General features: G+C 36.2%; 3 protein-coding genes and 2 long non-coding RNA genes across 8 annotated transcripts in view; 2 read left to right on the forward strand and 3 right to left on the reverse strand.

Annotated features, from left to right (window-relative positions):
- Window positions 1–186: 186 nt before the first annotated feature.
- On the forward strand, window positions 187–11019 carry LOC103516028 (probable methylcrotonoyl-CoA carboxylase beta chain, mitochondrial). 3 transcript variants are annotated; one of them, XM_026828548.1, is made up of 8 exons: window positions 187–279; window positions 4712–4890; window positions 5119–5314; window positions 6505–6675; window positions 6911–6977; window positions 9514–9670; window positions 9995–10195; window positions 10791–11019. In XM_026828548.1, exons 1-8 carry the CDS (start codon window positions 202–204, stop codon window positions 10906–10908), a joined length of 1167 nt encoding a protein of 388 aa, XP_026684349.1. In that variant the 5' UTR covers window positions 187–201; the 3' UTR covers window positions 10909–11019. The 3 variants fall into 3 exon arrangements, with proteins under 3 accessions (XP_026684349.1, XP_026684347.1, XP_026684348.1); XM_026828546.1 differs by lacking the exons at window positions 187–279; window positions 4712–4890; window positions 5119–5314 and adding exons at window positions 5339–5491; window positions 6246–6248 and having other exon boundaries at window positions 6541–6675; XM_026828547.1 differs by lacking the exons at window positions 187–279; window positions 4712–4890; window positions 5119–5314; window positions 6911–6977 and adding exons at window positions 5352–5491; window positions 6246–6248; window positions 7613–7679 and having other exon boundaries at window positions 6541–6675.
- Window positions 10795–12090, reverse strand: LOC113470256. The gene is made up of 2 exons (XR_003393374.1): window positions 11424–12090; window positions 10795–11339 (listed from the first exon to the last, which is right to left on the reverse strand). It is a non-coding gene; the product is annotated as an uncharacterized LOC113470256 (long non-coding RNA).
- Window positions 12091–14260: 2170 nt separating this feature from the next.
- On the reverse strand, window positions 14261–15046 carry LOC113470255. Its single transcript, XR_003393373.1, has 2 exons — window positions 14775–15046; window positions 14261–14635 (listed from the first exon to the last, which is right to left on the reverse strand). It is a non-coding gene; the product is annotated as an uncharacterized LOC113470255 (long non-coding RNA).
- A 4-nt stretch (window positions 15047–15050) lies between these two features.
- LOC103516030 (lipase member I) lies at window positions 15051–19231 on the reverse strand. Of its 2 annotated transcripts, XM_008480982.3 has the most exons (6): window positions 19186–19231; window positions 18001–18252; window positions 16361–16546; window positions 15984–16146; window positions 15371–15624; window positions 15051–15114 (listed from the first exon to the last, which is right to left on the reverse strand). In XM_008480982.3, exons 2-5 carry the CDS (start codon window positions 18131–18133, stop codon window positions 15381–15383), a joined length of 726 nt encoding a protein of 241 aa, XP_008479204.2. In that variant the 5' UTR covers window positions 18134–18252; window positions 19186–19231; the 3' UTR covers window positions 15051–15114; window positions 15371–15380. The 2 variants fall into 2 exon arrangements, with proteins under 2 accessions (XP_008479204.2, XP_017302387.1); XM_017446898.2 differs by lacking the exon at window positions 19186–19231 and having other exon boundaries at window positions 18001–18821.
- A 1883-nt stretch (window positions 19232–21114) lies between these two features.
- LOC103516031 overlaps window positions 21115–23404 on the forward strand; it is a 46159-nt gene continuing 43869 nt past the window's right edge. The window contains exons 1-2 of the mRNA XM_026828545.1: window positions 21115–21421; window positions 21565–21891. Coding sequence (XP_026684346.1) covers window positions 21652–21891 — 240 coding nt within the window. The 5' untranslated portion in view covers window positions 21115–21421; window positions 21565–21651. The remainder of the gene's footprint in view (window positions 21422–21564; window positions 21892–23404) is intronic.

A 23404-nucleotide genomic window follows, 5' to 3' on the forward strand; every position in this document is an offset into this window, starting at 1 on the left:
TTGGCCCACTTCCAATTGTGCTTTTAATTTGAAATGTTTTGCTTTCGAGTGAGAGACTGAGAGATGACTTGATGTTTCTCTCAATTGGGTCATATCTTCTAATATTAGTATCTTAAATCCATAAGTTGTCACCTGTCAGTCCATCAGTTAGATAATATTAGTATCTTACATCCATAAGTTGTCACCTGTCAGTCCATCAGAATGAAGCTCAAGAAAATTCTGCTGTCAACATGCTGCCGATTTTATTCGAAAATAAATACCAAATCCTCCCAATTTCAGGTAAGTGGAACAAATTGTTTCCATGGTAAGAAGTTACCATCTACGTATGAGATATTTTCATAGTAGGTCTATGTATGCAATGTAAACGAAAAGTTGATAATTTGACTTTTATCCTGTTTCAGATTGATAATTTGACTTTTATCCTTTCAGGTTGATAATTTGACTTTTATCCTTTCGGATTGATAATTTGACTTTTATCCTTTCAGATTGATAATTTGACTTTTATCCTTTCAGATTTAATACTAAAGTTCTACTACGAAAAGTTAATAATTTGACTTTTATCCTTTCAGGTTGATAATTTGACTTTTATCCTTTCAGATTGATAATTTGACTTTTATCCTTTCAGATTTAATACTAAAGTTCTACTGCCTTTTCCTTCAGTTGCCGCTACTACCTAGGATCCATAATGATTTTCTGTTCCCCCATTGTATGAGGTATAAGCTAGATAATATTAGTATCTTACATCCATAAGTTGTCACCTGTCAGTCCATCAGAATGAAGCTCAAGAAAATCCTGCTGTCAACATGCTGCCGATTTTATTCGAAGATAAATACCAATCTATCGTATTAGGTGGGTACTTTATCTGTCATGGGTACTTGTACAACTTCCAGCTTTTTATCATTTTAGAATACTCTTCTCAGGTTTACTTTGAACTTACAAATTACCTATCGTTGCATAAAGAATGACAAGGGAATGGGGGTAAAAAAAAGCTCAATGTCCCAATGTTTTAGGTATGTAGTCCCCCCCCCACACACACACTTTGAAAATAGGCCCCTATGCCCCCTTCCCACCCAATGGAATCCAAAAAAGAGAAATCACTTCGTTCGGTCATTCATACGTAGAGTGCCAAGATTTGATTTCAGTTCGGACATTATACATTGGCATAGTAGTGTGGGGGGGGGGGGGGGGTTTTGCATTTATTCGAAGATAAATACCAAATCCTCCCAATTTCAGGTAAGTGGAACAAATTGTTTCCATGGTAAGTACGTACTGCGTACCAATGAGGGGTAAAAAAAGGTTATAAATTTATAATCTAACAATTTTATTCGTATCTGATCTGAGAGGGAAAAAAATAAGATTGAGAAAAAAAAAGAAAGTACTGTTACATACGTATATGAAAGGAAATATTCAGATTCTTTATTCTGATTTTCTTTCTATTTTCTCTTTCTCCTTACCATTCTTCCCTTACTATTTCCTAGTTAATGGTTTCTGCTTTTCATCATGCTGTCTTTTGCCAAGAGTTCTCTCCCTCTCTCTCACACACTAACCCTCCCTCTCTATCTCTCCCACACACGCTCTTCCTCCCTCTCACTCTCTCCCGACATCATGTCAGTTTATAATTCAGTTTTACGAAATATTATATGTGAGAACATTTATTATTATTTATTATTAATGTTGAGGGAGAAAAAATCCATTACTATGGTGCTGCTGAGGAATTAAATGCGCTGGAGTCTCGATTTTTTTTTTATATAAATTTATCATCATGTGTCTTAATAGCTTGGTTTTCAATTTCCTCAGAATAGTTCATTGTACTTACAGACAGCAAATGCCTATTTCAAAAGCCATGTTAGCCGTACATGAATTGAAACGAAGTGGCAGTGGTAGAGAAAGAAAACAATGTTGATGAAGGAATATAGGAACTAATTGTAGACATACATGTTCATAATTTGGAAAATATGTTTCAATATGGACCTTTATAAAGTTATAGAGACATCCATCTAGATATTATAATATGCAGGCCTTTTGGGGATTTGGGGCCCATTAGGAATCTTTCTCTTTGTAGGTTGGTGTCTTCTAATGAATCCTCCCCTCTCCTAGCCAGTAGGTCCAGTATTGGATATGTATCTACCTAATACCGAGCCTGAGATAAGATAGTTAAAGGAAACTCAAAATAATATCTATCGAATAAAACTTCTCTGGAATAAATTCTCGCTGGAGGAAGAAATCGAAGAGAGGAAATTGGACGGAGTGAGGTTAAAGCTTATAGGTGGCAGTGTACTTAAAGCTTATTGTACATGTAGTAGTGGCACGAACAAAAGTCATCCATAGTGCTATCGTATTAGGTGGGTACTTTATCTGTCATGGGTACTTGTACAACTTCGAGCTTTTTATCATTTTAGAATACTCTTCTCAGGTTTACTTTGAACTTACAAATTACCTATCGTTGCATAAAGAATGACAAGGGAATGGGTTATAAATTTATAATCTAACAACTTTATTCCTATCTGATCTGAGAGGGAAAAAAATAAGATAGTAAAAAAGACAATACATGTTATAAGACTGTTACATACGTATGTATGTATATGAAAGGAAATATTCAGATTCTTTATTCTGATTTTCTTTCTATTTTCTCTTTCTCCTTACCATTCTTCCCTTACTATTTCCTATGTACTTTGAGGTTTGTTTGGGGGCTAAGTACGGCTGAGATGAGTTCGCAAAACTGAAAATAAGTAGTTACCTACATGTTTATTTACATACCCTTATGTATTCGTAGGTACCTACTATTCTTATAGGTATCTGAGAACGTGAATGTATATTTTATACCCAAATTAACCATAGCTCGAAGTTGAGCAAGCTATACGGTATGTACATACCTACTTTGTTCCTGGACTTTGTACCTAGGTAGATATGTACATACTCGTATACCTATGTATTATTCTAAAATCATCCTACAATGAATGTATATTTTATACCCAAATTAACCATAGCTCGAAGTTGAGCAAGCTATACGGTAGGTACATACCTACTTTGTTCCTGGACTTTGTACCTAGGTAGATATGTACATACTCGTATACCTATGTATTATTCTAAAATCATCCTACAGAAACAGACTCTTGTTAGTTAGTTAGTTGGGTAGGAGTGAGTTTCATAAAGAGATTAAAGAAACCAAGAAAAATCTTCAAAGCAATTCAGCCAATCCAACAAAGACGCTTTAATTTATTTATGTAGGTCTCTTCATACTTCTCTACTCTTGATCTTTATCTTGTCTTATACCTTTGAATTTTTAGTGGTTACTTCCCGTTTGAAACGGAATTATTATTCACCTTTTCCCGTGTACAGACGGGGTCAGCGTTTTTCATCAGCTTCTCAATCAGCCCTATCTAAGGTGATTGCTTTACTGACATTTGTCCCTGGTTTTTGCCCACTTGTGAACAGGTCCGTTGACAGGGATTGTCATCCGGCCTTCCGGCTCCAAATTTTCGGAGCGATCTCTTCATACTTCTCTACTCTTGATCTTTATCTTGTCTTATACCTTTGAATTTTTAGTGGTTACTTCCCGTTTGAAACGGAATTATTTTAAACAAACACAAACATCTTGGGTAGGTACTATAGTATTTTACTTTTCTCCTAATGAGAAATGCCATTGGTCGCTAAGCTTCCAAATCCTATAACAGTCTTAACTGAGCTTTGATACAAAACTTCATTTATCTGGTATAAGCTACCTAACTATTTATTTATTATATATTAGAATGACTTTCAAATCAAAGAAGAGAAGGAAAAATTTCATTAGATTTCTGTATTATCCTATCCTCTGTGTTCGTTTTAAATATACTAAAATAAAAAGACGAGAAAAAAGCATTAAGAAACTTCGAGCTCTTGTTACTAACTTGTGATTTGTAATTCGCGAATTTAGATTAGAAAAAAAACTTATCTAATATCTAACGTTTTTTTTTAAATAGCCAAAAGCCATTTTTTCTTGGAAATCTATAGTTTTCAACGACCCATTTTAATTTTCTTCATATTTTCATCCAAGATACTAACGCACCCCCGGCTTCGGAACATAAGTACCAAGAATATAACATTTCCGCTTAGTAAATTGTATGTACCTACCTACACAGCAGAGTATGGAGGGGTAGGATAAAAAAAGATAACGCTGACGCCGCTGACCCCAAATAAAATTGAGAAGAGTGCCGTAAGAGAATACCTACTGACTAAGGATTGTATGAAATTAAAATAAATAAAGTAGATATCTTGAGAAGAAAAAAAGGCATGTTATGCGGACAATCTATTTCATAACTATACCTATACCAACTACCTACTCACAAAAAATGGAATTAGAATTTAATTACAACATGAAATGGAATTTAATACTTAATATTAATCAAAATACACAGCAGAGTATGGAGGGGTAGAATAAAAAAAGATAACGCTGACGCCGCTGACCCCAAATAAAATTGAGAAGAGTGCCGTAAGAGAATACCTACTGACTAAGGATTGTATGAAATTAAAATAAATAAAGTAGATATCTTGAGAAGAAAAAAATGCATGTTATGCGGACAATCTATTTCATAACTACCTATACCAACTACCTACTCACAAAAAATGGAATTAGAATTTAATTACAACATGAAATGGAATTTAATACTTAATATTAATCAAAAAAATAGCTAACTTTATTTTTTTTTTCTTTTTTTTTATGGTGCGTGCGTAGATTGCCGTAGTCCTTGGTTTGTGCACGGCTGGAGGGGCCTATGTTCCCGCCATGTCGGACCAATCCATTATTGTAAAGAACCAGGGTACTATCTATCTGGCTGGACCACCTTTAGTACAAGCCGCTACGGGAGAAGTAGTGTCCGCTGAAGAATTGGGAGGAGCTGACTTACACTGTCGGTAAGTATGAAATACTTTTTCTACCAACACACAGTGTAATAATCATCAAATTTATCTTCTCCTTTTTTTTTCACCTTTTCCCGTGTACAGACGGGGTCAGCGTTTTTCATCAGCTTCTCAATCAGCCCTATCTAAGGTGATTGCTTTGGGCTGACATTCTTTAGTGAGTTTAGTGTTACCCACGCCTGAAAAATACCCAGCGCCTTACTGGTCCCTCCTTTGTCACAGGACGTCAGGAGTCACAGATCATTACGCGTTGAACGACCACCATGCTTTAGACCTGACACGAGATATTTTCAAGACGTCTTTAAGTCGAAATAGTTTGAGCGATCTCTGTCCACACTTTGAAGAGCCTTTGTACCCCGCCGAGGAGTTATATGGCATAGTGGGAACTGATCTCAAGAAGAGCTTTGATGTCAAGGAGGTAATTGACCACCATGCTTTAGACCTGACACGAGATATTTTCAAGACGTCTTTAAGTCGAAATAGTTTGAGCGATCTCTGTCCAGACTTTGAAGAGCCTTTGTACCCCGCCGAGGAGTTATATGGCATAGTGGGAACTGATCTCAAGAAGAGCTTTGATGTCAAGGAGGTAATGAGGGTTTGAGTTGTATGTAGAAGTTGAGACAGTTTTACCGAAGCTCAAAAAGATGCTTCCAATAAGACCTGGTAGATACTCGTATACCTTTTGAAAAAAATACTCCAATACAAAATTTAATTTTATTATTAACTTTTTTAAAAACAGGTTTGACAGAAGGAACTGTAACTACTAAGGTCTTATCGTCCCGAAATCGACAACAAGTATATTAGGCAATATTTAGACCATTTTTTTTTTTTTTTTTTTTTTTTTTTTTTTTGAAAAGAAGCTTCCAATAAGACCTGGTAGATATATCTTTAGAAAAAAATACTCCAATAGAGTGCCAACTACAAATATTAATTTTATTATTAACTTTTTTTAAAACAGGTTTGACAGAAGGAACTGTAACTGCTAAGGTCTTATCGTCCCGAAATCGACAACAAGTATATTAGGCAATATTTAGACCATTTTTTTTTTTTTTTTTTTTTTTTTTGTGAAATTGACAAGGTTATGTTTGACAAGGGGAATTTGGATTTTGGCAAGTTAGATGTTCGTGAACTTGACAAGGTTATGTCTGACAAGGTGAATTTGGATTTTGGCAAGTTAGATGAAACCTTGAAAAAATCTGAACTTTGGTGAATGTACATAGTTTAAATTTAACCTATTACCTACATCTCAAGTAGGTACGTGACAATTAACATAAAGACGTTTACCTACAACCTTCCTTAAATTTAAGGAAAATAATCATTGCAGTTTGATATTTTCCTTGTATTTTCAGATAATCATTGCAGTTGGATATTTTCCTTATATTTTCAGATAATCATTGCAGTTGGATATTTTCCTTATATTTTCAGATACAGGTTTGTTTGGGGGCTAAGTACGGCTGAGATGAGTTCGCAAAATTGAAAATAAGTAGTTACCTACATGTTTAGTTACATACCCTTATGTATTCGTAGGTACCTACTATTCTTATAGGTACCTGAGAACGTGAATGTATATTTTATACCCAAATTAACCATAGCTCGAAGTTGAGCAAGCTATACGGTAGGTACATACCTACTTTGTTCCTGGACTTTGACGGGTCCAAATTTTCCGAGTTCAAGCCTTTGTATGGAGAATCATTAGTAACAGCATTCGCGAACATTTACGGAATCAAATGTGGCATTGTTGCCAACAACGGAGTTCTGTTTTCTGAATCTGCACTAAAGGTTATACTCGTATACCTCTGTATTATTCTAAAATCATCCTACAGAAACAGACTCTTGTTAGTTAGTTAGTTGGGTAGGAGTGAGTTTCATAAAGAGATTAAAGAAATCTAAAGGTTGGTTATCTTGAAATTTTACAGTTTAGCCCCACGTTCTAAATATTCTGGAGTAGATTGGAAATATCGAAAAATCAAATGGGGTCCCTTATTTCCAAACTTTTCATGTTTTTTTCTTTCAGGGTAGTCATTTCATTGAATTGTGCTGTCAGAGGAAGATTCCATTGATTTTTATTCAAAATATAACAGGTATGTTAGTTAGTTGAGTAGGAGTGAGTTTCATAAAGAGATTAAAGAAACCAAGAAAAATCTTCAAAGCAATTCAGCCAATCCAACAAAGACGCTTTAATTTATTTAGATCTCTTCATACTTCTCTACTCTTGATCTTTATCTTGTCTTATACCTTTGAATTTTTAGTGGTTACTTCCCGTTTGAAACGGAATTATTTTAAACAAACACAAACATCTTGGGTAGGTACTATAGAATTTTACTTTTCTCCTAATGAGAAATGCCATTGGTCGCTAAGCTTCCAAATCCTGTAACAGTCTTAACTGAGCTTTGATACAAAACTTCATTTATCTGGTATAAGCTACCTAACTATTTATTTATTATCTATTAGAATGACTTTCAAATCAAAGAAGAGAAGGAAAAATTTCATTAGATTTCTGTATTATCCTATCCTCTGTGTTCGTTTTAAATATCCCCACGTTCTAAATATTCTGGAGTAGATTGGAAATATCAAAAAATCAAATGGGGTCCCTTATTTCCAAACTTTCCATGTTTTTTGCTTTCAGGGTAGTCATTTCATTGAATTGTGCTGTCAGAGGAAGATTCCATTGATTTTTATTCAAAATATTTAAACTTTCCATGTTTTTTGCTTTCAGGGTAGTCATTTCATTGAATTGTGCTGTCAGAGGAAGATTCCATTGATTTTTATTCAAAATATAACAGGTATGTTAATGGATATATCTTGAATGCTTGAACAACTTCACATTTCTTGTGGACATTTATAAGCATTACTAAGCCTCCTTTTCCAATTCTGTCACATGTTTATCTGATAAGTCCTTTCACCTCCAGATTTTCCCTTTCCTATGATTTCTTGCAATATGCTATGCAAAACGGAGCCTCAGTTAAACGTACAGAATCCGTATATTGATTCGTAAATTACATCGATCTTGAATGTCCTTTTACCTCCAGATTTTCCCTTTCCTATGAGAGTAAAGAGTCAGAACCTAGATTTTTGTACCTTCCTATTTCTTGCAATATGCTATGCAAAACGGAGCCTCAGTTAAACGTACAGAATCCGTATATTGATTCGTAAATTACACCGGGGAAGGAAAAAAGGTACAAACAATTAAAAAACAATTACCTTTCTGTCTACGTCCCTGGTTTTTGCCCACTTGTGAACAGGTCCGTTGACAGGGATTGTCATCCGGCCTTCCGGCTCCAAATTTTCGGAGCCTATCCCATAGTAGAGGAGCCAAAATGAAGCAAGCCCGTGAGACGAGTACCTTGGATTATTGTTTGTAAGAAAAATGTTATTAGGAAGGGTCTATTGTTGGAGTTCGCCTCGGGGCCCTGTTGGGCTGAAAAAGACCCTGACTCGTAAATGGCGTAGCGTGCTGCTCAAATAATGCAAGAGGCTCGAAAATACATCGATGGGATTATTATTTTCCTCCTCTTCCTCTTCCCTTTAATCTTCCTCCTCCTCCTCCTCCTCCCTTCGCTTGGTATCATGGTCCTACCCTTTACTTGAGGACAAGGAAATTAATGTCCCTATATTAATTTATATTTAAGGCCAAATAAATATTTTTCTCCTCCTCCTCCTCCTCCTTCCTTTGCTTGGTATCATGGTCCTACCCTTTACTTGAGGACAAGGAAATTAATGTCCCTATATTAATTTATATTTAAGGCCAAATAAATATTTTATCACTCTACATACGTATATGCCTTTATTTATTCGTATTCTCGTATAGCCTATTCTTGTGCCTATATGGAAAACAGCAGGATGATAATAATAATACGGTCGACACGCTATCGACTCTATTTAACTGCTATGGTATGGTGTGATGAGAATATGATTATATTGAAGATTGAATATATTCCTATCTCTATTGTCTTCGTTTTCTTCCGCTCTCCATACTACTTTGCTTTCTTTTATAAGTTACAACTCTTCCTTCTACCCGTTTTCTTTCCCATACTCCTTTCCTCCCTCTTTATTGTCTTACCTCTCTTCGTCTACTCTTCTTTATTCACTTCTCTCCTTCTCTTCCTCTACAAGCTCTTCTATAAATCTTCTAATCTTTGTTCAATTATCCCTCCTCCCAGACTAGGATACACCAGGATTAATTAATTCTTAATTAAGAGGGAATGTTTCAAAGGGCCACAAGAGATTTTCCACCACCCTGCTAAGTTCATCAGAGAGACAGAGGGGTAAGGACAGGACGTTCGATTTTTGACTTAATTTAGTGTTTACCAAGTTTTAATGGAATCATGAGTTTGCTTTCCGAACTTAGTAGGTAGGTAAAATAAACACGCTTGAACATTATGAGTATCTTTATTGTGAAAGTTCAGTCGTACTTTGAGGTTTGTTTGGGGGCTAAGTACGGCTGAGATGAGTTCGCAAAACTGAAGAAATTATTCCTAGATATGACGGAAAGAACAGGGAGCAGAAATAGGAAACTCGTGAAAGATAGGCACCCACGGGCTGAAAAGTGAAAAGTTGAAACCCACCATTTTCTATTATTAATTAAATTTACTCCGGACGGTGGTAATTTTTCTTCAGGGTTCATGGTGGGTAAAGACGCCGAAATGGGCGGCATTGCCAAGAATGGTGCCAAAATGGTGACAGCAGTAGCATGTGCCAAAGTACCCAAGATAACTCTCATCATAGGAGGATCTTATGGCGCTGGGAACTATGGCATGTGTGGACGACCTTATTCGTGAGTATTTGAAATAGTGGATTAATAATACTGTATTATCAATCGCGTATAATATCTCTAGTAGCGCGGTCAAACTTTCTTGACTTGGGGGGGCGGAGCGCTACCGCGCTCCTTAATCTAAACACACATAGGTATTGCCATAAAATACACACATATTGCCCTAAAATACACACATATTGTCCTAAAGAACACACATATTGTCCTAAAGAACACACATATTGCCTTTTATCGCGTTTAAGGACTAAAAACTTTCCGATTTTTTAAAAGTCCAAACTATGTTCGAAGTATGTACGTGATTGGTCTTAACATTCTTCAATTCCCTAGGCCTCGATTTCTATTCACCTGGCCCAACTCCAAGATAGCCGTCATGGGCGGGGCCCAGGCAGCCGGCGTTCTGGCTCAAGTGACCCGGGAGAATAGACGGCGTGTTGGAAAACCTTGGACTGAAGAGGACGAGACTAAGTTGAAAAGTCCGATCATTAAGAAATTTGACCAGGAGTCAGACTGCTACTATGCGACGGCCAGGTAAGACAATACCTATGAAAATACAACAGATAGGGGATATGTAAGATTCAAACAGATAGGGATTGACGTAAAACGTAATGGATAAGTTGATTGAACAACTAAGAATCGGGATAGGCAGATAGATATAGTGTAACGGTAATGGAACCGCAGAAATAGAGACAACATCTTCGCGCTGTAGACATACTCGTAATAATAATGAGAATGGTTTATTTTAATGCAACTATAAAAATATCTTCCTTTTGTTCCTATATAAGTACCCCCAATGGTACTTTTCAGCTAAGAATCGGGATAGGCAGATAGATATAGTGTAACGGTAATGGAACCGCAGAAATAGAGACAACGTATTCGCGCTGTAGACATACTCGTAGATATGTAGATAGAGGGATTATACTTTTAATTTAATTAGAAGTTGAACGTCTTTTTTTTTTTTTTTTTTTTTTTTTTTTTTTTTTTTTTTAAAAAAATTTATGTAGATAGAGGGATTATACTTTTAATTTAATTAGAAGTTGAACGCCTTTTTTTTTTTGTCAAGTAAACTTTGCATGTGTGTAAAAATAAAGAAATAAGGTCTTATATACACAATAATTTCTTTCAGGTTATGGGATGACGGTATCATAGATCCTGCCGACACGCGGAAAGTGTTAGGACTGAGTTTATCCGTCGCGCTGAAGTCACCGATTGAGGACACAAAGTTTGGAGTCTTCCGAATGTGACAAACCAGGACATTGATTCCTGACTCCTAAGAGGGAAATTGAATGACATATGAAGTACCTAGAACATTTCATTTCCCAAGGGAAGGAAGAAAATGCAGAGTCCCCACGGGAGCTTAATCCGCCACTTAATGGGATGGTCATGTGTCCCCACACTCTCTACTCTACTCTTTCCACATGCTCCCCAATTTCCCGTAGAATTTTCAGAAGGGAGAAAAATATATTTTGTAGATAAAAACTTTCATTTTGCAGCTTTTATTTTTTTCTTTCCGGTTTAAAATTTTAACCGTTATGTTACGTAAGTGAAAGCGGCTATAGAGGTACCTGTTTGGATTTGGACTGTAAGCTTGTCCGAAGCTTTAGTTTAGTTTTATCCTAGCTTTTACTCCTGTTACATCTCTCTGTTTCTCTCTCTTCAAAATAAATGGTACTACCTAGGTAGCATAGTTTAGTTTTATCCTAGCTTTTACTCCTGTTACATCTCTCTGTTTCTCTCTCTTCAAAATAAATGGTACTACCTAGGTAGCCTACCTACCAAATGAAATATGTTCTCCCCATTTGGAGTACAGTTACCTATTTATTTCACATGAAGTTTATTAAATGTTATTTAAATCCAAGAATATGAGACTTTCAGTCCAGATTTTATGTATATTTTGAGAAGTTCCTCTTGGAAAATTTTAAGGGAAAACTCGAAAATCTACATGTATGTTGGTAGGTATTTCAGTTGGTTACATAAACATGTTGAAATGCTGTGCTTTTTAATATTATTCAAACCACACATAAAAAATAATATAAATGAAAAAAATATAGTAAATTGATTTTGAATTGGCAGAAAACAGAAATTTAATCTACATATGTAGCTAGATTATGTATGCCTACCTACCTACCTAGATTTTTGTTAGTTCGAATGAAAAACCTCTAAAACACGTTTCGACTAACGAGATGGATTGCTAAAATATTTCACGTTGAAATAAATTGCATTCCTCTGTGTATCCACCTCCCTATGTTGGAAATTGTATAATAACTATACGGGGTTGAAAGTAATTCTTGCTTTCTCGTGACTAATGCCATTCAAGCGGAAAATTTCTTATGCTTTGAACAAATTTTAAACTTCTAATATGCAGTCGATACAACTCAGATCGAGGCTTACCATCGGGAATCAGTTTAGAATTGAACGTAATCCTAGATCCTTATTTGTAGGTACCTATTTAGTTCACATGAAGTTTATTAAATGTTATTTAAATCCAAGAATATGAGACTTTCAGTCCAGATTTTATGTATATTTTGAGAATTTCCTCTTGGAAAATTTTAAGGGAAAACTCGAAAATCTACATGTAGGTAGGTATTTCAGTTGGTTACATAAACATGTTGAAATGCTGTGCTTTTTAATATTATTCAAACCACACATAAAAAATAATATAAATGAAAAAAATATAGTAAATTGATTTTAAATTGGCAGAAAACAAATTTAATCTATGTAGCTAGAGCTAGATTATGTATGCCTACCTACCTAGATTTTTGTTAGTTCGAATGAAAAACCTCTAAAACACGTTTCGACTAACGAGATGGATTGCTAAAATATTTCACGTTGAAATAAATTGCATTCCTCTGTGTATCTACCTCCCTATGTTGGAAATTGTATAATAACTATACGGGGTTGAAAGTAATTCTTGCTTTCTCGTGACTAAAGCCATTCAAGCGGAAAATTTCTTATGCTTTGAACAAATTTTGAACTTCTAATATGCAGTCGATACAACTCAGATCGAGGCTTACCATCGGGAATCAGTTTAGAATTGAACGTAATCCTAGATCCTTATTTAGATTAAAATGTGTTGAACCCGAAGTACGGTTATGCCAGATACGAATGTTATACCCTGGAACGCTCGCTTGCCATTTGCTCGCTATCAATTAATTGAATTAATAGATATTGCATGACTAACACCAGATACGAATGTTATACCCTGGAACGCTCGCTTGCCATTTGCTCGCTATCAATTAATTGAATTAATAGATATTGCATGACTAACAAAATCGTGGAATAATCTCAGTATTGTGATAACCCGAAGTACGGTTATGCCAGATACGAATGTTATACCCTGGAACGCTTGCTTGCCATTTGCTCGCTATCAATTAATTGAATTAATAGATATTGCATGACTAACATAACAGTACAACGGAAAGTTATAATCTAAAGAAAGTCTAATCTAAACAATTGAAAGATGGAACGGCCATTCAGGCCTCCAATTCTTACGACTAACCGGACTAACCCCATATAAAGGTTTTCTAATATTTGTTGGAACAATTAATCATGATGTGGCTAGCCGCTATCATTGGGGTAGGTATTCATCGTCTATTCAAATACCCATCTTGGTCCGTGTAATTTATTTCTTCAATTTGTGTACATACCTACATATTGCCATCATCGGCAACGGCCCAAGAGAAATCTTATTCAAAACGGGTAGGTACCTTTTGTGTACGAAATCTAAAGAAAGTCTAATCTAAACAATTGAAAGATGGAACGGCCATTCAGGCCTCCAATTCTTACGACTAACCGGACTAACCCCATATAAAGGTTTTCTAATATTTGTTGGAACAATTAATCATGATGTGGCTAGCCGCTATCATTGGGGTAGGTATTCATCGTCTATTCAAATACCCATCTTGGTCCGTGTAATTTATTTCTTTAATTTGTGTACATACCTACATATTGCCATCATCGGCAACGGCCCAAGAGAAATCTTATTCAAAACGGGTAGGTACCTTTTGTGTACGAAATTCCAAAATGTCGGTACGTAATACAAGAGTGTGGTAGCTCTCCGTCCCGCGTGAGTTTCCAATGATGTTATACTTGTGCTAAATATGTACAACAACATAATAAATATCAACACGTCTTTTAAATACCTGAGTGCACAACACAAGAAAAATTAATAATTTATCTGTGGTGGCACCATTAACAACATGAAATTAACAACCCCCTTTAACAACATGAAATTAATATAAACGTTTCTGTCATGTTGTCTAAAATTTCTATAGTCCTACATAACACTTTCCCTTCAAGGACGTAAAGGATTTGTTTGCATTGGGGATTGTATCTGAAAGCGGAATAAAAGAATGGCTATAATGATCACCCCCAGTGGCGTAGCGTCCATGTAGGGCGTGTATGGCGGCCATACACTCTAAATTTACTCAAATACCTACCCTTAAATATTGACTTTAAATAAACCCCCTTTAACAACATGAAATTAATATAAACGTTTCTGTCATGTTGTCTAAAATTTCTATAGTCCTACATAACACTTTCCCTTCAATCCAAGAGAAAGAGATACAAGAAAATGAAAACACCTTAACAGGAAAGTTTGAAACTTTTCCTTGTGCAGAAGATAAAGTTGTGTTTTTGTTTTCAATTTAAAATCTCATTTTAAATAAATATAATAAATGAGCTAAAAAAGTTCGTCAACCAACTTTTTTTTTACCTTTTGTTTTAATTTTATCATAATTTTTCTGAAGAATATCCCACACAGCATTTATGTTTGGTGTACTTAGTGGTGAAGGAGCTCATATTTTAGAATAATTATTATTAAAGCCATACTCAAGTTCCAAATTTACTTTTTTTTTTTAAGGTAAGTACTTCAAATTTGAATGTTTTGTCTTCACGAGGTTGAGAGCTCCCCAGTGATATCACGTACCAGTCACCCGTCCAAATACCAACCACGGTGACACGTGAAAATACCTCTTTACATTTGATTGTTGACCAAAAGAGCCAATCACAAAACTTATTGGTACTTATCAGTACGGATCAGTCACCAACAGGACCAGCACGCCAAAAATACGCTCAATAAATCGAGAACAGAAAAGTAGGCATTTTTCACCTCTTTACATTTGATTGTTGACCAAAAGAACCAATCACAAAACGTATAGGTACTTATCAGTACGGATCAGTCACCAACAGGACCAGCACCCCAAAAATACGCTCAATAAATCGAGAACAGAAAAGTAGGCATTTTTTACAAAGGCACTGTGGCGCTCACAACAACACTCAACACTGAAATGTAATCTTACATAGAAAACGCAGGTTCTCGTTTCTCCACAATTTCCATCTCTGAAGTATAAATAACTCTTCAAAATTCTTGGCCAGCACCTGAGAGCTATGTCTAACTGATGAGTTCCAACAAGAACGAAACGCGTCTTAGGCTGCTCTCAGGTGTCAGCACCTATTCTTGTGCCTATATGGAAAACAGCAGGATAATAATAATAATACGGTCGACACGCTATCGACTCTATTTAACTGCTATGGTATGGTGTGATGAGAATATGATTATATTGAAGATTGAATAAGTTTCCCTGTCTTGAAAGTATCCCCCCCTTTCCCAAGGGAAACTGGGATCCGATTCCCTGCCGGGAAAATTGTATTATTAATTTTCGAGGAATCAGAAAGGAAGAGACGGAATAATGAAATTATTCCAGCTAAAGCACTATCACTCCTGAGCTCTGGCCTGCCAAAACCACGAGTATACAGTGTTGGACAAGAGTGCCATCTTGTAGCCGATTCTTTTGGCCTCTTTAATTAGTACAGAGTTGACATATTTCCTGTAGGTACGCAAGTGGCCTCTAAGTTGACCGCGGGAAGATGGAAAAGTGTCATGTTTGGGTTGAGGAAAATACCTCCCCAGAGCATACGGTTTCGAACTGGCTGTCATTAGATAGTATTTGCCTCGAGCACTGTAAAAGAAAGAACTTGGTAAGCTTTTAAATTAAATGTCTGATACCTTTACATGTCTGGATTCGTTGCTGAATTCATTGAATAAGCGGTGAAAAAACACCATTACTTCGCGGACTAGCTTTTACTAACCCCAAAATTCTGAGATTGTGCGTAAGCTTCAAAAGCACATTTTTTGAAAAAAATAGAGGTTCTAAACAAAGACTAGCTTTTACTAACCCCAAAATTCTGAGATTGTGCGTAAGCTTCAAAAGCACATTTTTTGAAAAAAATAGAGGTTCTAAACAAAACCCACTCGAGTTCATGAAACGGATTGAATACGAATACCTATAGCTAAATCGATTATGCTTGTTATTCTCACCTTGTATTTACATGTTCACCCATGAGAATCATATCCTCTACAGACCCCTTACAATGTCCCTTCTTATAGTCAGACCAGCTGTTGCACTGACGGGCATAGAACCCGATTTTGGTTCTGATTGATTCAGTAAAGAACATGTAACTTCGTGTGTGACTGCAAGTCCCTGAAATAACATTGAAAAAAATAGCGAGAATATTCGCAATATACTGATAGGACAAACCCCGTGAGTACCAAATAAATCTTTTCTTCTGTTCTCCACTGTCCATCATTCTTGGCCTCTTTATTTCCAGGTTGCTGAGTGGTATAAGCATGAACTAGTCCGTGATATTAGGATATCACAATTTGAAAGTTTGAAGAAAATCTTACATTTCACTGACCTATGTCCCATCCACATCCAGGCTGAATGAATGTGCCTCCATTCGGATAGAAATCTACATGTCCACATGGCTGATAATAGCCGAGATATCCGCCACAAGTGTGGATGATGTCCACAAATGTGGCATCCGTCGAGTCTAGACGTCCCGTGATGTTGGAACTGAAGAGTGGCAGTGCTGGATCTAGACCTGTAGCAAAACGGAAAGGATTAGCATGGAGTAAACCATTCACTTATTTATCCTAAATTTTTCGATACTTCCTCTTACATTACGAGTATTATGGGAAACCCACTCAATCTAATCATAATGGGTATAATGACAATGACGAATGAAATAGTATTGGTGTCTAAAATCTGTTGTAAAACGGAACATCTATGAAACTTTGAAGAGTCCCTCTTACCCCGAAGAGTTTGTATACGAAACAACGTCAAAACAAGCCAAAGAAAATTTTAACGTACAAAGTACAAAAAGAATTCTTTACGTTGTCTCGTGCTGAGGTTTTTCGTGACTTTTCTGTCAAGATTGGTCAAAAGATGGGTACAATGTAGGAAATAGGAGACGAAACCGCCAAAGTCGGAAATGAAAAGTACATGTTGCTAGCTCCTACCTATTATATTACAGAGTGGTTTAAGTTAAAGGGGAAAAGATGCCAGAAAAAAGAGGTATGAAAGAACAGATGAGGAAAGGATGTTAAAGTACTACGAAGAAAAATCTGGTGTGAACATCACACGACTTTCCTTATCCTATTGAATGATGCTTATTTGAGTGTTCTTTTACCCTAACTTTTACAATACCTCTAACCGTTTAGTCGATATAGCTGAAAACCACCAAAAAAACGGTAGAAAACCGCAAAAAGCGGTCCAAAATACCGGCCAACGCAACACCTATCTCAACCAAGTTTTCATGTCGCATCCCTTGTCACATTTGTGAACTATATATACAAAAATTTCAAGTCTCTAGCTCATACCGTTCCCGAGATATTGTTAAATTACAGTGAAAACCAGACCATTACTTAGAAATAGGTAAGACTGAAGAGAAGAAATAGAAGAATGAGATTGAAGATGGAGTTGAAGGAAGCAGAACTACAAGAAGAAAGAAGGATTGAAATTGAAGATGGAGTTGAAGGGAGCAGAACTACAAGAAGAAAGAAAGGATTGAGAAGTTGAAAGGAGCAGAGCTACAAGAAGGAAGAAAGGATTGAGGAGTTGAAAGGAGCAGAGCTACAAGAAGAAAGGATTGAGGTTGGAGGTGAACGGATGTATGTAGACGTGACATCTGACTTCTCAACGTAACATATTTGAATAACTCGCGGATATTGAATTCATTCTGTACGGAACACCTCTCCTCTTTTCCACGTACCTGACATATTCCATGCATAGTACCTACAAGGCATACTATGAGGTGCCTTTAGTTCTCCTATTTCCTATTCTGCATCACTGATGTATGACGTAGGTGAATTTTGTGGCTTGTAACCTGAGATGTCAGTGAAAACTTGACGTGTGTTCATTGATGGATTCAGGAGATCAAAGACATGAGTAGCAGTAGACACCACATTTTTGGCTACTCTCAACAACCCATTTCTATTTATCTATTAAAGTACAAGTGTATTTGTAAAAGTCTATTCAGTTCCACCTCAGCCTCACCTGTAATGCGTCCAATTTTGCCGTGAGCAATATTCTCGCCTGCTATACCACACACATGAGCGCCCAGGCTATGCCCCACAAGATGGAACATGCACCAATCATACCCCGTGGTCCGTTCTATGGTGGTCAGCATATCAGCCAAGTGCTGACCGATGTATTTGATGGTCCAGCGAGCAAGCGGATATAGCCTATTCGATGCCAGGTTACTCCAGTCAACGCAGATGATGTTGTAATCATGAAGCTCCAAATATGCTGAAAGTAGAACAGGTCAGACTAGATGAAATTTAGTGGATAGCCCACCTGTATAAGTATGTAGGTCTAAAGTCATGTAATCATATTAGGTCTGTATGCCTTTGTTCTATTTTTGGATTTGTGTACATATTGCCAACAGCACACCCCAAAACCAGAAATGGGCTTTGCTGACTCAGGCAATATTTTTATAAACAAAGTAAGTACATATTATGTAGTTACGTGTTACCTACCTCTGTTCTTTTGTCTGACGGACTGGTTGTTTATAATTATAATATACAATTCCTCACATTTTTACATCTTGCCTTCAGGGTCTGGTTTATTTCCACCATTTTTGAAATGGAAGCAGGAGGAACAGCTAATTATTTTAATAAAATTTCATCATAAAAAAGTGTTTTTAATGTTCTTTTTCCTTTGAATTCTTATGCCTCCTACTTAAGTTATTTTGTCAAACCTATGTGACGGTGATGAAAGAATACAATACCTTCATTAGGTATCTCTTACCATCCAATCAAGCCCTTTTTTTACCTTCGGCATACTAGGCTATGGTAAAGCATTCTATGGTAGATGAGTGATATGTGCTGGAGAAAAACTCTTTGTGATACAGGATTCTGACTATTTGGTGATGAAAGAATACAATACCTTCATTAGGTATCTCTTACCATCCAATCAAGCCCTTTTTTTACCTTTGGCATACTAGGCTATGGTAAAGCATTCTATGGTAGATGAGTGATATGTGCTGGAGAAAAACTCTTTGTGATACAGGATTCTGACTATTCCTGACTCCTTGATAAAGATACCTACCTAAATAGATATGGATGCAACACTAATACCAACTGTCAAAATCAGCTTGAAAAAAATGGATTGCCTCACTTTCCATTGTAAGTGGATACCTACAGATTCTAGTCTACAAAATAGATTTGTTTCAAAGAATACCCTTCAATACTTAGGCTAGTGCAATGGAAGCAGTGAGAGGTGACTTGATGGATGTAACACTAATGCCAACTGTCAAAATCAGCTTGAAAAAAAATGGATTGCCTCACTTTCCATTGTAAGTGGATACAGATTCTAGTCTACAAAATAGATTTGTTTCAAAGAATACCCTTCAATATTCAGTATTGTAGTAGCCCTAAGAAATTAGATTCACAATACAGATATATAGATAGATATTGGAAATATTAAATAACAATAATTTTGTGGACGCTACAGACACCGCGCCGACTTCTGTAGATTTATACTTATTAATGAGCTGTCAGAATTATTATTTTGATTTAAAAAAGGTAATAAAAAAACTCATAGGTAGGTACCTACTAACATTATTTTTTTGATTCTCATTTATTTTTTGTTTATCATTATTAGGTAGGTATTGTTAATTTGCTATTATTATGTTATGTAAACAGCACTTTATTATGTCAGCGTCAAAATAAAGACTTCATCTTCATGCAGTCTGATGTTTGATAAAACATTACGTTTCTGATGGTAAGTAGGTACTTGGGAATGTAGAAAAAAAAAAAACAACTGGCTTAGTTTAGTAGGAACTTACTGATATAGGTACAAATAACCGAACAAATACCTACAAGTTTTAAAAAAATAACAATATAATAATAGGTAGGTAAAAAAAAGTTTGAATTTTGAACAATAGAGGTGTTATCGTCCCGAAATTCAAGAGAGAAGGAAGACAGAATAGGAGAAAGCCAGACGTTCCTTGTCCAATAAGATAAAACCGCCCCGGGTGGAAATCGAACCCACGACCTATGACTTACAAGTCGGTGCTCCAGTATCCTGGCTAACTAGACTGGCGTTCTGTAACTTGATTACTTGACTAGAGTGATCAATAACAAACTCATACTCACTGGAATCTTAGGTACAAAGGTTTCTACCAGGCTGAGTTAGACATCATAATACATCTACCTATTAAACTTTATGCCCCGTACCTAGGTAGCTACAGTAATAGATAGATAGATAACGAGGTACATCTTCTTATATCTACCTATTACGAGAGAACATGAATTTTGCAAAATTTTCCCATAGTATTACAGTAATAGTATAACACCTACCGGTCAGTATGGCAACAGTACATTTCATAACTCTCCGCTGTTATATTATAGATAGGGATCGTAAAATTTAATGAACACTATGCGAGCAATACAATAGAGAACAACACAACACAATGATCTTCTATCAATGACTCGAACTCATTTGAATAAGAGAGAAATATTCCATCTTTAGATACTTTTAGCAGACGAGAAGAATTCTTACTTCTTAGTAGTAATAATAATGGACTCTTTAGTGGAAGGTAACCACTAGGCGAGGTTAACACCGGAGGCGTTCTCTACCACCTAACTCTTAGAGTTCCATTATTCTGTGGTCTGTTATGTGTTGATTTATTCCAGCTCTCGACCGGTTTGTTCCAATTAGATGAAATTTTTCCAAAAAAGTTATCTGTTACTTAACATTTTGAAAACCATTCGAAATATCAGTAGCAGTTCTGTAAACTGTAGAGTTCTCAATGAACAAGTATCCCCACTGAAAAAACCTAACGAGTACCTACAGACATACCTACAGACCTTACCTACAGATAAACTAAAAGAAAAATGGTCAAGTTGAACTCAGAACACACTTTGTTTGTGGGTATTTAATATAAGGTAGGTACATAATATCTTCTTATCAAGTAAGTACCTACAACAAAAAAAATGCTCTGCATACTTACAGAGGTATTAAATCACGGAACTACTTTTTGTCTTTAAATCCCAGAGACACGTGACTTTTGTATTCATCCGCATCAAGGCCAATAGACGCCACGCAGTCTGCTCTGCATACTTACAGAGGTATTAAATCACGGAACTACTTTTTGTCTTTAAATCCCAGAGACACGTAACTTTTGTGTTCATCCGCATCAAGGCCAATAGACGCCACGCAGTCTGGCTTACAACTTGGATGCGCGCGCAGCTCGAGAAATGCTTCCCAATGGCCTTGACATTCCTTTGTTTACTTTACCGCGCGGAACTTTCTTGTGAATTTTTCAGCTCCAGAGTTTTGTGTTTCTAGTTTTGATTTCCAAATTTATTTCTTCATTTTCTGAGTGTTTTTCAAGTTTCCTATCGTCAGGAATTTTTCAATCATTTTGAAAGTTTTCGAGGACTTTGTAAAGAAGTTTGTGATTTGTAAGAAGGTTTCCCAAATTTCGAAGGGATTGATTTCCAAATTTATTTCTTCACCTTCTGAGTGTTTTTCAAGTTTCCTATACTCAGGAATTTTTCAATCATTTTGAAAGTTTTCGAGGACTTTGTAAAGAAGTTTGTGATTTGTAAGAAGGTTTCCCAAATTTCGAAGGGTTTATTTAGAACTTTTCAGTGTGTCAAGAAGTTGTCTATCTTCTTCAAGGATTTTTCTTCTCAAATCATGACATCTCGTTGCAGAACCAGTAACTTCAGTTTGAAGGAGCGTTGTATCTTCATCGAGCTTCTGGTGAAGAACTATCCATTCCTTCATGAAGACAAAGGACATTCTAAATCTAACAATGACATCCGGAGTACAGCTTGGAATGATCTGACCAAAGATTTCCATGTGAGACTGGCTGAGAAGAATGTCTATAGGACCACGAAACAGCTCAAGACTTTGTATGAAAATATCAAACACAAGGTAAATCTTGTACCTACTCTCTCTCTCTCTCTCTCGCCAGCCTAGTTAGCTTAGTTGGTAGTGCGTCTGCCTTGTAAGCGCTAGGCCGCGGGTTCGATTCCCGCCCGGGATTATTCAAAATATAATATTTGGAATTATTAAAATGAAGTTCTTTGCATTCACAGCACGTCGTAAGGATGAAATGCATGCTATTAACCATTCTGAACTTCTTAATGAACTAGACACATCTCACGAACCACTACCTACATAACATGCTACAATTGCTACATGCTATATGAAATTGGTATCTAAATAAATAATTAAAATTATTGATATTGTTCTTTGCTGTTAAATAATAAAAACTTACGCCCCCCTGTGATATTAAATAAAAAAAATATTCGTAAGATAGTAATTCGTAAGAAAACGAGAATGAAGAACGATGAAAACCGATGTGATCAAATGCTCTTGGAAATTATTAAAGTAAATGAAATTGAGAGTCCAAGTAGGCGTCCACAACGGAGAACCGACCATGGTCTCGGCGGGGGTCGATAGTCCAAAGTCTAGGCTAGAATAGAACAGCATTAGCAGAAAAGAACCATCCATAAGGCTCTTTTCTGCTTAATGTTTTCCAATAGTCCCACGAGACCGAATGGGCTATATCTATCTAGCTCTTAGTTTGATATGTTTCTGGTGCTATTCTCTGATCCAGGTCGTCGTGTAATGATGGCTGACTGAGATGTCAACATGTCGCAGGATTGCATTGTGTCTCGCGGTATTGTTAGATGTCAGCCAGTCTGGCTAGGTAGATATTGTTGTATTTGGTAAGTTCATGTATGTACAGTGGTACCTGCGTATGTAGATAGAGGATGACACAAGACATAATGTATTGAGAACAAGAGTGAATGTAAAATGGAAATAGTATCTACGCGTACAATAAGAAGAAAAGAAATATCTAATAGGTAGATATGTACCTAATGAATTATTTATAGAAAACGTGCGAACCCAGTTATTACATGGCAGTTAGGTACGTACATAATATACCTAGGTAGAGTCATACATACCAATATTAGACAATCGGAATATACGATGTACTCTGTACATAGTTACATGATTGGATTTGGCATATGCCCATTTTTGTCGAGAAGGTTCGGATTTTTGCAAATATTTGTTGGTCCAGTTATCTATTTACTCATAAGTGATTCTTGCACTCGATGTACTCTGTACATAGTTAGGTACATGATTGGATTTGCCATATGCCCATTTTTGTCGAGAAGGTTCGGATTTTTGCAAATATTTGTTGGTCCAGTTATCTATTTACTCATAAGTGATTCTTGCACTAATATATCAAACTTATTTACTTACCGATCTGGGAGAGGCAGGTATAGAGGCTGTTAGTCCACAATATAAAGAAAGCAAACAGATTGACAACTATGAAACATTAGGGACCATAATTGAGGAGCTGGGTGCAAAAAGGGAAATATGGATTTTTTGCCCTTTTTGCACCCAGCTCCTCAATTAGTCAATAATATTATTA

Source organism: Diaphorina citri, unplaced genomic scaffold (assembly GCF_000475195.1).
Source record: "Diaphorina citri unplaced genomic scaffold, Diaci psyllid genome assembly version 1.1 scaffold1467, whole genome shotgun sequence".
NCBI classification, from domain to species: Eukaryota; Metazoa; Arthropoda; class Insecta; order Hemiptera; family Psyllidae; genus Diaphorina; species Diaphorina citri.

Coding starts and splice junctions, on each gene's coding strand:
- LOC103516028 (XM_026828548.1), top strand. CDS start 202: ATGAAGCTCAAGAAAATTCTGCTGTCAACATGCTGCCGATTTTATTCG. Junction 5,315..6,504: donor AGAGCTTTGATGTCAAGGAG/GTAATTGACCAC, acceptor AAGTTGAGCAAG/CTATACGGTAGGTACATACC. Junction 9,671..9,994: donor ATGTGTGGACGACCTTATTC/GTGAGTATTTGA, acceptor TCAATTCCCTAG/GCCTCGATTTCTATTCACCT.
- LOC103516030 (XM_008480982.3), bottom strand. CDS start 18,133: ATGCTGACCACCATAGAACGGACCACGGGGTATGATTGGTGCATGTTC. Junction 16,547..18,000: donor CAAAATTGGACGCATTACAG/GTGAGGCTGAGG, acceptor GTTTTGCTACAG/GTCTAGATCCAGCACTGCCA. Junction 16,147..16,360: donor TGGATGTGGATGGGACATAG/GTCAGTGAAATG, acceptor ATGTTATTTCAG/GGACTTGCAGTCACACACGA.